At 42.7% G+C, this 12,616-nt stretch overlaps 1 protein-coding gene across 1 annotated transcript; it reads right to left on the bottom strand.

The window, feature by feature from the left end:
- Positions 1-726: 726 nt before the first annotated feature.
- LOC145351887 (EF-hand calcium-binding domain-containing protein 9-like) lies at positions 727-12,089 on the bottom strand. Its single transcript, XM_080201646.1, has 4 exons — positions 11,954-12,089; positions 9,073-9,221; positions 6,577-6,753; positions 727-956 (listed from the first exon to the last, which is right to left on the bottom strand). Exons 1-4 carry the CDS (start codon positions 12,087-12,089, stop codon positions 819-821), a joined length of 600 nt encoding a protein of 199 aa, XP_080057772.1. The 3' UTR covers positions 727-818.
- Positions 12,090-12,616: the final 527 nt, after the last annotated feature.

Below are 12,616 nucleotides of genomic sequence, written 5' to 3'. Positions count from 1 at the left end.
CAAGATTAGGAGAAGTTATGGACAGAGTGGATAGTCAGAAGCTTTTTCCCAGATGGGAGAGTCAGTTACTAGGGGGCATAGGTTTAAGGTGCAAGGGGCAAGGTTTAAAAAAGATGTATGAGGCAGATTTTTTTACGCAGAGTGGTGGGTGTCTGGAACTCGTTGCCGGGGAAGGTAGTGACTTTTAAGGGGCGTCTTGACAAGTACATGAATGAGATGGGAGTAGAGGGATATGGTCCCCAGAAGGGTAGGGGGTTTTAGTTAAGTTGGGCAGCATGGTCGGTGCAGGTTTAGAGGGCCAAAGGGCCTGTTCCTGTGCTGTAATTTTCTTTGTTCTTTACCTTCTTTTTTTACATAACTCCTAAAAATAAATCACACTAATAAGTTTGTTGTTTTTAGCTCAGTTGGCTGGACAGCTAGTTTGTGATGCAGAACGACACCATCAGTTCAGGTTCAATTCCCCTACCGGCTAAGGTTATCCATTAAGGCTCCACCTTCTCAGCCTTGCCCCTTGCCTGAGGTGTGATGATCCTGAGGTTAAATCACCATCAGTCAGCTCTTCCCCATTCAAAGGGGAGAGCAGCAGCCTATTGTCATCTGGGACTATGGCCACTTTACCTTATAGGCTATTTAAACACTATTTAACAACTCAAAATTTTACAAGAAATACCTTTCATTAAAATGTCTTTAATTTAAAACTTTTACATTAAATACATTGGGTCCAAATCCATGGAGCAAGTCAAATGTTGTTGAAAGTATCATTTCAATGTTTCTAATTCCCCTTTGAAGAGGACAAGTTTTGTTTCAAGTGTATAATATTAGAATGGAGAACGTTTATGAGAAAGTAGTCTCATTATTGGCCGTATCGGTTTATTTTTCCTTCTTTCTTCATTAATATTTTCTTGTTTATCTAAGCAGGCCATGATGAACAACTTGAATTCATTGTAGGTGAGGTTCTAGATCAAATAAATAAACACATTAGTTAGACAAAACAATATTGTTTTGTTTCTTTCTAATCCCAAAAATTTTCAGATGGAATTAAAAATTGCCATGAGTCCATACTTTCAGCATTCATGGTTTGTTAATCTGACTTGTTTAAAAGCATTTGCTGTCTTTTAAATTTTTTCCTCATTCTTTTCTCCATCTCTCACTGTTCTGAAATACGCTGATGTCTTCAATTATTTCATGTTGCAGTTCAATATGTGCCTGACTTTCTCATTCCCCTCTTACAGCAGTGTGGTGTGCATTCAGCTATCACATACTGAGTGTGACTGTTACCCACAATGAATAAATACCAAGGTTATAAAGTGCGTTTTCCCCTCAGGACTCATAAACTGTTTGAGATTTGTGTTCCCACATACCAACACTGTTGATAAATATTGAAACAACTTACATATATAATCTGGAAGAACAGGAAGTGAAGCAAATGACTTAACTGTTATCTTCCTAAACCTTCCACAAGCTCTCAGGTTTTTTTTTCTCTCTAATAATCAAATAACGGAAGAAAGCTTCACAATAATTATTTCTGCCTAAGACAAACCATCCTTCAGGGTGTGTTATGAATCCAGAGTTGGTCAACAGACAGTTTCATGGTCAAGCCACATTACTAACTAATCTAGAACATAGAACATAGAACACTACAGCACAAACAGGCCCTTCGGCCCACGAGTTGCGCCGATCACATCAACACCTACCAACCTACAGACCTATCTATAACCCTCAATCTCATTAAACCCCATATACTCATCCAGAAGTCTTTTAAAAGACCCCAGCGAGTTCGCCTCCACCACCACTGACGGCAGCCGATTCCATTCACTCACCACCCTCTGAGTGAAAAACTTACCCCTAACATCACTTCTGAACTTCCCTCCCTGCACCTTAAATCTGTGTCCTCTCGTAGCGACCATTTCAACCCGGGGAAATAGCCTCTGAGAGTCCACCCTATCTATTCCTCTCAACATTTTGTAAACTTCTATCAGGTCGCCTCTCAACCTTCGTCTCTCAAGGGAAAAGAGTCCCAGCTCCCTCAACCTAACTTCATAAGGCATGCCTCCCAGTCCAGGCAACATCCTTGTAAATCTCCTCTGTACCCTCTCAATCTACTGGCAAGTTGCTCACCCATTTGGAATAGTTCAACAAGAGGGTCTGGAAAATCTGGCAATTCTGCTGTAGAGCCCAGCCAGTCCAAACAAAGTAAGAGAGAAGGCAATAGTGAAGGAGGATTGCATATTGCCAGGGTACATTTATGTAATGCCAACAGGAACATTAATGCTTCTCCTGACCTTCCAGTCAAAATTTGCAAACCACTTTTTCCCTTTATCTGACAGGACTGCAACCATTTCTTTCAGGGGTATTGATGAGGCCAGTTAACAGAAAGTGCCATTGGTCAGGATGTGTGTGGTGCATGCTTTGTCTATTGGTACTTCAGACTCATGTCAGGATCCTGTTGATACAACATCATCTAGAGCCTTCTAGACTTGCATGACCTAATGGGACTCCCATTCATTTCCAGCAAAGGCGTGAAGCATTTCACAAACATTGCGGAATGGTGGAAAACCAGAAGTGGGTGGGAGCATGATTGTTAAGCAATTTTAATCAAACAGCTCCACATTCTACTCTCAGCAGAGGAAATGAAAACAGTGGCTTTTATAGTTCCTACAGTGCAGAAGGGAGGTCATTCAGTCCATCAGGTCTGCACCGACTCTCCGACAGAGCATCTCATTCAGGTCCTATTCCCATAACCCCATGTATTTATCCCACTGATCATTCTAAGCTACACATCTTTGGACTGTGGGATGCAGCTGGGACACCCAGAGGAAACCCAGGAGGAAACCAGATGGGGAGAATATGCAAACTTCACACAGTCAGTCACCCAAGGCCAGAATTGAACCTGGGTCCCTGGTGCTGTGAGGCAGCAGTGCTCGCCATGGTGCTGCCCACTTGACTTCCTTTCATCTTCATTTACTTCCTATTGCAAGCCTAACAAAATGTCAGGTTTGGAGAATCCTGTTGTCCATTCCTATTTTCTACATTCTAAAACAAGGGTGGCACGGTAGCACTGCTGCTTCACAGCTCCAGGGACATGTTTCGATTCGGGTCACTGTGTTTGTGTGGAGTTTGCACATTCTCCTTGTGTCTTGCTGATGATACAAAGATGAGTGGAAAGGCAAATTGTGTGGAAGGCGCGGAAAGTCTGCAGAGAGATCTGGATAGGCTGAGCGAGTGGGCAAGGACCTGGCAGATGGAGTATAATGTTAGCAAATGTGAGGTTATCCACTTTGGTAGAAATAATAGTAGGAGGGATTATTATTTAAAGGGCGAAAAACTGCAGCATGCTACGGTGCAGAGGGACCTGGGGGTCCTTGTGCACGAATCGCAAAAACCCAGTCTGCAGGTGCAGCAGGTGATCAAGAATGCGAATGGGATGCTGGCCTTTATAGTGAGGGGGATAGAATATAAAAGTAGGGAGGTCTTGCTGCAACTGTACAGGGCACTGGTAAGGCCGCAACTGGAGTACTGTGTGCAGTTTTGGTCGCCGCATTTGCAAAAGGATATATTGGCCTTGGAGGGAGTGCAGAGAAGGTTCACTAGGCTGATACCGGAGATGAGGGGGTTAGCCTATGAGGAGAGATTGAATAGACTGGGTCTGTACTCGTTGGAGTTTAGAAGGATGAGGGGGGATCTTATAGAGACATATAAAATAATGAAGGGGATAGATAGGGTAGAGGTAAAGAGATTCTTCCCGCTTGGAAAGGATAGCAGAACTAGAGGGCACAGCCTCAAAATAAGGCGGGGGGGTGCAGTTTACATCAGGGTTGAGGAGGAACTTCTTCACTTAAAGGGTGGTGAATCTCTGGGATTCTCTGCCCATTGAAGTGGTGGAGGCTACCTCGCTGAATATATTTAAGTCACGGGTAGATAGGTTTCTGATAGACAAGGGAATTAAGGGTTATGGGGAGAAAGCGGAGAAGTGGAACTGATCCACTTCAGATCAGCCATGATCTTGTTGAATGGCGGGGCAGGCTTGAAGGCCTACTCCTGCTCCTATTTCTTATGTTCTTACGTGTCTGCGTGGGTTTCCTCTGGGTGCTCCGGTTTCCTCCCACAGTCCAAATATGTGGGGGTTAGGTTGATTGGCCTTGCTAAAATTGCCCCTTAGTGTCCTGAGATGCGTAGGGGGTTAGGGGGATTAGCAGGTAAGCTTGTCGGGATATGGGGGGGGTAGGGCCTGGGTGGGATTGTGGTCAATGCAGACTCAATGGACCACATGGCCCCTTTCTGCACTGTAGGGTTTCTATGATTCTATGATAAGTTTGCTTTCTTACCATCATCATGTACAGTAAATGTGTGGAAAAGTATTATACAGGATTGGAACTCTTGCTTCAGCTAGATCCATGCATAATGTTTTAGATTTCACTCCATGATCCATTTTCACAATGTGTTTCACTGTTGTCACCTTAACAACTGTGCTTCAAGCAAAAGATTGACATTGGCTGACCTTAAAATACCCCAGCACAAAAGCAGTAAGCATTATATTGATTTTAAAGCGTTCATAACTACCAAGAAAGAGCACATCTGGAAACATTTCAAAGCCCTGGTATGGAAGGTGACATTTTCAGACCAGATGCCATATGATGGAGAATGGAATAAAGTCCTTATAGGAAGAGGCCAGGGAAAGAATGTAGTCAAAGCAGTTGTGGGAGGAGTTGCAGCGAATATTGGTATCTAATATATCCACAGAAATGGAAAGTGAGGAGTAAAGGAAGGAAAGAGTTAGAGATGAACCATGTGAAGGCGAGGGAACGGTAAAAGGTTGAAAAAAATTCCACTTCTGCACTTTCCCATACACCCCTCCCCCACCCAATCCACTTCACCACCTCTGTGCCAACTTAAAATTTGCTCCATCACTAATTATTTGGAGTTTTGCTGGGATTTTATCAATCTGAACAATTAATTTTGTCTGTGTGGGTTTCCTCCAGGTGCTCCAGTTTCCTTCCACACTCCAAAAATGTGCGGGTCAGGTTGATTGGCCATGATAAACTGCCCCTTAGTGTCAGGGGGATTAACAGAGTAAATATCTGATGTTATAGGGATAGGGCGTGGGTGGGACTAGTGTCAGTGCAGGCTCGATGGGCTGAGTGGCCTGTTTCTGCACTGCAGATTTCCAGTATCTGCAGTATCTTGCTTTGAATCCAGACCAGATTGATGAATAAATATTGCATTGCTCTGCTAGCTTGATTGATTATGTCATATAATACCAATGTAATTTGCCTCAATCAGCTAGTAGACTAAAGCCCAATATTTGTGTGGGACTGGAGTGGGTTGAGAATGTAGCTAAGTGTAACTCTCCCTCCAGCCCATGTCATTTCTTTTGACATGGGTTGTATAAGAATCATGGGTACCCACCAATTCTATCTCTGCTATTAGCTGAAAGCTTGTAACATAAAAAATGTTGGTTTCTTCAGATTGATTTGAGAAATGTCCTTGCTCAAAGAGTTGTGAACCTTTGGAATTCTCTATCTCAGGGAGCAATGGATGCCCAATGAAGGAATATATTCAAAACTCAGACTGATGGGTCATTGGGAACTAAGGCAATCAAGGAATATGATATAGAATGGGAAAATGAAGTGAATGTAAAATTCTGCCATGATCTTATTGGATATTGAAGCAGGTTTGATGGGGGTCTAAAACCTACTCATGTCCTTATTTCTTATATACCTATGCTCTTTAAAACTGTCCTTTCAACAGGAATTTGTATTATTGTTCATAAGGATTACCATTTGGAATAAAAATTAAGATTTCCTTGCATCTGCCTTATCTTGAGGGTGTCAGTGGTTAGCACTGTCTGTGTAGATTTTGCACGTTCTTCCTGTGTCCGCGTGGGTTTCCTCCGAGTGCTCCAGTTTCCTCCCACAATCCAAAGATGTGCTGGTTTGGCTGATTGGCGATGCGAAATTGCCTTAGGGTTAAGGGGACCAACAGGGTAAAAACATGGAGTTAGGGGAATAGGGCCTGGGTTGGGATTGTTGTCGGTGCAGATTTGATGGGCTGAATGGCCTTCATCTACACTGCAGGGACTCTTTGATTTTTATTTCATGAACTGCAATATTCAAATTAGCATAAAATTAATTCATAAGGAAGTATGAAAAATGGGTTTCTTGATTGTTTCATGGGTAAACACACCAGCTCAGCAAGATCCCAGACTCTTATTTGATTTGATTGGTCTAGAGGCAGGGAACCTACAGTTGGATTCAGTGCACACGCTCCCCATTTTAAGAAGGAAAGTATCCGCTGGGAGCATAGGGGGAAGGGAAGGTGGAGGAGGAGTTCCACAATTCAGCTTATAATTGTTCCTAGCTATTTGGTGAGGACAGGATTAGGCTTGGCTGCAAAGTACCTCACAATTGATGGCCTGCTGACACTCACTGGGCGTGAACCCTGACCACCTAAATAAAGTACAACATAAATGCAGCATGATCCATGATCCAGCAACATCCAACAAGTGCCATTGTTCTCAGAACAGATGAGAAAATTGGCCAAGGAGGCAAGTTCATTGCCACAATTCTGCCATCTTACCTCGCCACCACTTCCACTATAATCTTTAAACATCTGCAGATAAGCACGTCCTTTGATGTTGAAGAGAAATCCTGCAGCATAAAATTCTGCTGGACTAATGGTGTGCCCACCATCCATGTCAATTAGGTCAAAGATGGACCGAGAGTGACGATGAAGAAACTGCTGCTCCATTTTATCCTGTAACATTTAAAACAGTGATTGTGAGTACATGTGACAATTATCAGATACAGATGGTAATTTGACACCAAGCCATGTTTAGCCTTACAGAACTGCATTATCATAGATTTTCTGTCAGTGGTTAGCACTGTCTGTGTAGATTTTGCACGTTCTTCCTGTGTCCGCGTGGGTTTCCTCCGAGTGCTCCAGTTTCCTCCCACAATCCAAAGATGTGCTGGTTTGGCTGATTGGCGATGCAAAATTGCCTTAGGGTTAAGGGGCCATTCAGCCCATTAAGCCTGTACTGACAACAATCGTACCCAGGCCCCTCACCGTAACCCCACACATTTACCCTGCTAATCCCACTGATTCTAAGAGGTAATTTAGCATAGCCAATCAACCCAACCGGCACATCTTCGGACTGTGGGAGGAAACCAGAGTCCCAGAGGAAACCCAGGCAGACATGGGGAGAATGTGCAAACTCCACACAGACAGTGAGCCAAGGCTGGAATTGAATCCAGGTCCCTGGCACTATGGACAGCAATGCTAACCACTGTGCTTCCGTGTCGCCCAATGAACTGAAAACAAGTCTACACAATAGAATTTAACTTTGCTGAGGGTAACTAATGATTTAATGTGACAGATGCAACTTTTTGAGAATTTGTCTAAGTTCTGATGACAGGACAGCCATTCTTGCTGGCTGATTCTGGCTCCAACAGCATGGAGGATTGATGGATAGGAATCTTACTCTGCCTCCAATTCGGACCAACAAAACATGTTAAATAGCTTATTTAGGGATTGTGGAAGGAGAAGGATAGGATATTTAAAGGGGTGCACAATGTTTAGAAGTTGTCAGTTTCAGAACAATGGAGGGGAGGTGGGTACAGAGTGGGGAACCAATCAAGATGTGAGAATGTCATGCGGCAAAGCGAAACTGGGCATTGAGTGTCCTTGGTGCTTTACAGACAGCAGAAAAAGTGCACGCTTGGTACCTGAGCTTTTACATGTTGGCATACCCTGGCACCACAGGAGCAGAAGAATAGATGTCAAAGGCTGCCAAGGACAATTGGGTAATCTATTGCCTCAGAAAGAAAGCTTAACTGTCAGTTGGGTACAACTATCAGACTGGGGGACTTTGGTGGTGATGGGCAACAGCCACTGCAGAAAGAGCAGAACCCTGGTCATCAGGGGGCATGTGAGGAGGGAAGGAAGGTCAATCCCTCAATACAGGGTGGAATGCCAAAGACAGAGCTGGAGGTGACCAGGAACCAGTGCCACATGAAATTGGGACTCTGCAGACAGATGGCATATGTACCCTCATTGCAAAAGCCCCCACACTTCACAATGTTAATAGCCATGTCCTACCTGCAGCCATCACTAGTCCACTAAATATAAAGGCCAACATTCCATTAGCCTTCATGATTAATTTCAGTGTTTATTTATGACATTTTACTGATCTATGTACCTGCATTCCCAAGTCTCTCTGGGCCTCTGCTTCTTCTAATATTTCAGCATTTAGAAAGAACCTTGGTCTGTCCTATTTATACCAATCAATGTGATGTCTGGTCTTCCACAAGAAAATAGCGGGAATACAATTTAACTTTGGTGACTGATGCCAACAGAGAGAGAATTGGGTGTGACCAATCCATTATTGGTAGCTTTTTGGCCTTGCCAAGGTTGAATTTCAGCCCCCACCCTCCAGTCCCCTCCCTCGTACATTTGACGGTTTTGGCAACAGAGTAGCTACTATTTGAAAGAAAGCTATTAGCTGTCCTTCGTGGGTCTTCTATGTGACGGAGTTATCTTGCAACTTTTAATGCTCAATTTTTGTGGACAGTCTAGACAGAATCTTTGTCACAGGGAGACATTAAAAACCACTCTCACATTATTTTCACTCAATTGAATTGAAATTCTCCAAATGCCTCAAAACTGTGGGTCACTGCTGACTTCCACCCATCCCATCCATGTATCCTTCGACCCCAAGCAACTCAGACACACCGTGACCAATGCTAATCAATCATCTTTGCAACCATTGCATTACTACTTTGAGTTGGCATCCCCAGCATGCCAGTTGCAGCCTGGTGAAACAATCATCAGTTTTAGTATAGCAGTTTGTATTGGGCATGAAGACATTTTAAGGCTTAGCACTTTTGGGCAAACTTTCTGATGGTCATCTCTGTGAGCACATCTTTACAATATCAATTTCATTCAGTATTTTTCACTCTATAAGACTGTGGTTTGGGCATGTGGACAAGCAGTATGTTGTCCAGAGAATTGTTGAAAACATTTAAGAAAATATTTCTTAAAATATTTTCCAAAGTGTCTAATTTAAGTTCATACCTTGTTAGCAATTAAGATGCAAATCAACATGTAAAACTCATCAAATCCAATCTCCCCGGAGGCTTTCCAATCAAACATAGCAAAAGTCGTCTTTATCTGCGATTTGCTCAAGTCCGTGACACAGCGAAGAAAATGATAAAATTGGACATCTGTGAGATAATTTTGAAGAGCAACTGAACATTGTGGGAAACATGCAAAAATGTCTTTGGTTTGCAAATCTATTATTTGTCTGCATTTATTGCCATTATTCACCACAACCTTTCTCCTGATCTCAAAAAGTGGTTAATAGAAATAGGCAGCTAATGGAGAGGATATCAATTTTGTTCTTACACTTTTAGTGTGGCAATCTTCTGAGCAAGAAATGAAGAAAAAAAGCAAAAATATTCTAAATTTGTATTATTTATATTATATAGAAATAATTCAATTTCATCTTTTTTTAATTCAATTTGCAATATGTAAGTGTCCCTGACTGGGCCAGCATTTGTTGCCCATCCCCAACTACCCTCCATTTCAAAGGGTATTTGACTCAACTACATTGCTGAAGGTCTGGAGTCACATGTAGGCCAGACCAGGTAAGGATGGCAGATTTCCTTCCCTAAAGGACATTAGTGAACCAGGTGTGCTTTTACAACAATCGGCAATAGTTTCATGGTCACCATTAGATTCTTAATTCCAGGTTTTTATTGAATTCAAATCTGCCACAGTAGGATTTCAACCTGCGTCCTCAGAGCATTATCCTGGGTCTCTAGATTACTAGTCCAATGGCAATACCACTATGCCACTGCCTCCCCATTTTCTCATCTACACTTTCTCATCTGTGAATGTGATGAGCAGCAAATGCTGGCATAACCATCAATGTAAGAAGTCTTAAAACACCAGGTTAAGGTCCAACCGATTTATTTGGTAGCAGACACCACTAGCTTTTGGAGCGCTTGCTACTCCTTCATCAGGTGAGTGGGAGATCTTTTCACAAACAGGGCATGTAAAGGCACAAACTCAATTTACAGAATAATGATTGAAATGCGAGTCTTTACAGCTAATCAAGTCTTAAAGGTACAGACAATGTAAGTGGAGAGAGCATTAAGCACAAGTCAAAGAGATGTGTATTGTCTCCAGACAGGACAGTTAGTGAGATTTGGCAAGTCATGGGGGTTACAGATAGTGTGACATGAACCCAAGATCCCAGTTGAGGCCGTCCTCATGTGTGCGGAACTTGGCTATCAGTCTTTGCTCAGTGACTCTGTGCTGTCGTGTGTCGTGAAGGCCGCCTTGGAGAATGCTTACCTGAAGATCAGAGGCCGAATGCCCATGACCACTGAAATGTTCCCCAACAGGAAGAGAACAGTCTTGCCTGGTAATTGTCGCGCGGTGTTCATTCATCCATTGTCGTAGCGTCTGCATGGCCTCCCCAATGTACCATGCCTCAGGACAACCTTTCCTGCAATTTACATTATTCTGTAAATTGAGTTTGTGCTTTTATACACCCTGTTTCTGAAAAGGTCTTCCACTCACCTGATGAAGGAGCAGCAAGCGCTCCGTAAGCTGGTGGTGTTTGCTACCAAATAAATCTGTTGGACTTTAACCTGGTGTTGTAAAACTTCTTACTCCAGTCCAACGCCGGCATCTTCACATCTCAACTAGCAATGCCCAGATCCTAAGAAGGAAAAATGATTCTATCAGGAATATATTAACAGTCTCTTTCTTGTAAAGCATTACCTACGAGAATTGTGCCAGATCATTGAAGTGCTACATCTGACGAAGAAATCAATTTCAACATCCCTCCTCCAGGAAGAATTTGGACTTTAGGAATAATCTTTGGGGCAGCATGGTGGGACAGTGGTTAGCACTGCTACCTCACAGCGCCAGGGACCTGGGTTCAATTCCCGACTTTGGACACTGTCTGTGTGGAGTTTGTACAATCTCCCTATGTCTGCGTGGGTTTCTTCTGGGCGCTCCAGTTTCCTCCCACAGTCCAAACATGTGCAGGTTAGGCGGATTGACCATGTTAAATTGGCCCTTAGTGTCAGGGGCACTAGCTAGGGTAAATGCGTGGGGTAATGGGAATAGTGCCTGGGTGGAATTGTGGTCAGTGCAGACTCGATGGGCCGAATGACCTCCTTTTGCACTGTAGGGTTTCTACATAATTTTAATTGTGAATTCATGCACTTACAGATACACTTTTAAAATTCATTCAGGGAATGTAAGCATCGCTGGCTGGGGCAGCATTTATCACCCATCACTAATGGCTTGCTAAGCCATTTAAGAAGATATTTTAGAGTCACCCACAGAGCTGTGGATCTGGAGTCACATATAGGCCAGAGCATATAAGGATAGCAGTGACCCAGATGGGTTTTACGACAATGGAAAATGGTTTCATTCTCAGCATTAGACTTTTAATTCCAGATTTTTATTGGATTTAATTGCACCATCTGTCATAGTGGGATTCAAACCCACATTTCCATTAGTCCAGCAACACAACCACTACACCAGTACCTCCCTCTCCACAGCTAGACAATGGGGGACTCCTTCTCACTGGGTAGCCTAACGAGCTATTTTGCAACTGAAATGATTCCCAACACGGTAAAAGCTGAGGTACGGAAGAAATTCTGTCCTGCCATGACACTGCCATGGGAAGATGATCCCAGCCTGCATCTTAGGCAATCCAACACTTCATCAGTACAGTGCTAAAGTGTCCAACTTGATTGCTTGCTTCAATCCATAGAGTGACTTGATCCAAATTGGACTCAAAGGTGAGAGTGCTTCCAGCTGGGTCAATCTAAGCCCATTTGAAAAAACTGTCAGACCATCACTCAGTTATTCTTCTACTACTGGTCATGTTTAATATTGGAGTCAGTTTTACTTTCAGAAAATTCCATCTTACCATTTAAAGTGTGGCTGTCATGAACATCCAAGAGTTTAAAATACTCCAGAACCACAGTGGTATTTCTGACTGACATTAAAACATGAACTTTGTCAAGAAACAGAAAATTGAAAATATATCCAGGCTTCAATTTCATTTTGAAAGTAGGACTGAATTATTGAAATGCAACTTCACTGCTGTCAAGCTTAGTGGTCCGGACAAGTTTGTGACAATCAGAAATAACGAACTCTGTAGGATGGTGATGTCATGCTTTGTGATGTGATACATTTAATTATTTTCTAAAGTGAGTTCTATTTTGTCACAAAGCATGAGTTTGGAATGGAGCTGTTCAATATGTTTCCTTTTAAAATCATCTCACAGTTACAGAAAATTGGGCTGGATTTCTGCTAATTGCGTGATGCGTATTGAAAATGGAGAAGTGAGGGAAACTATTGAGCATTGCTTTGTGTTAATATAAATTTAGCCTTGAACATTAAAGTCTCACCAGTTTAATCATTCCAGCCGCGGTTAAAGCAATGAGAGTCAAAATATGTATGAAACAGCTTCTTGCTATTGGCTGCTGAGACCAAGTTGCAAATAAATTTAAGAAGATAGTTATAACTAGTTAGAATTTGTGAGCAGTTGGTGAACGATATTGCACTTGTCACACAATTCAAACTGACT

This window comes from Carcharhinus amblyrhynchos, chromosome 13 (assembly GCF_965287045.1).
Source record: "Carcharhinus amblyrhynchos chromosome 13, sCarAmb.v2.hapA, whole genome shotgun sequence".
In the NCBI taxonomy this organism is placed as follows: domain Eukaryota; kingdom Metazoa; phylum Chordata; class Chondrichthyes; order Carcharhiniformes; family Carcharhinidae; genus Carcharhinus; species Carcharhinus amblyrhynchos.
Note: the sequence above shows the minus strand (reverse complement) of the source record. Positions and strands in the feature narration are given on the sequence as shown.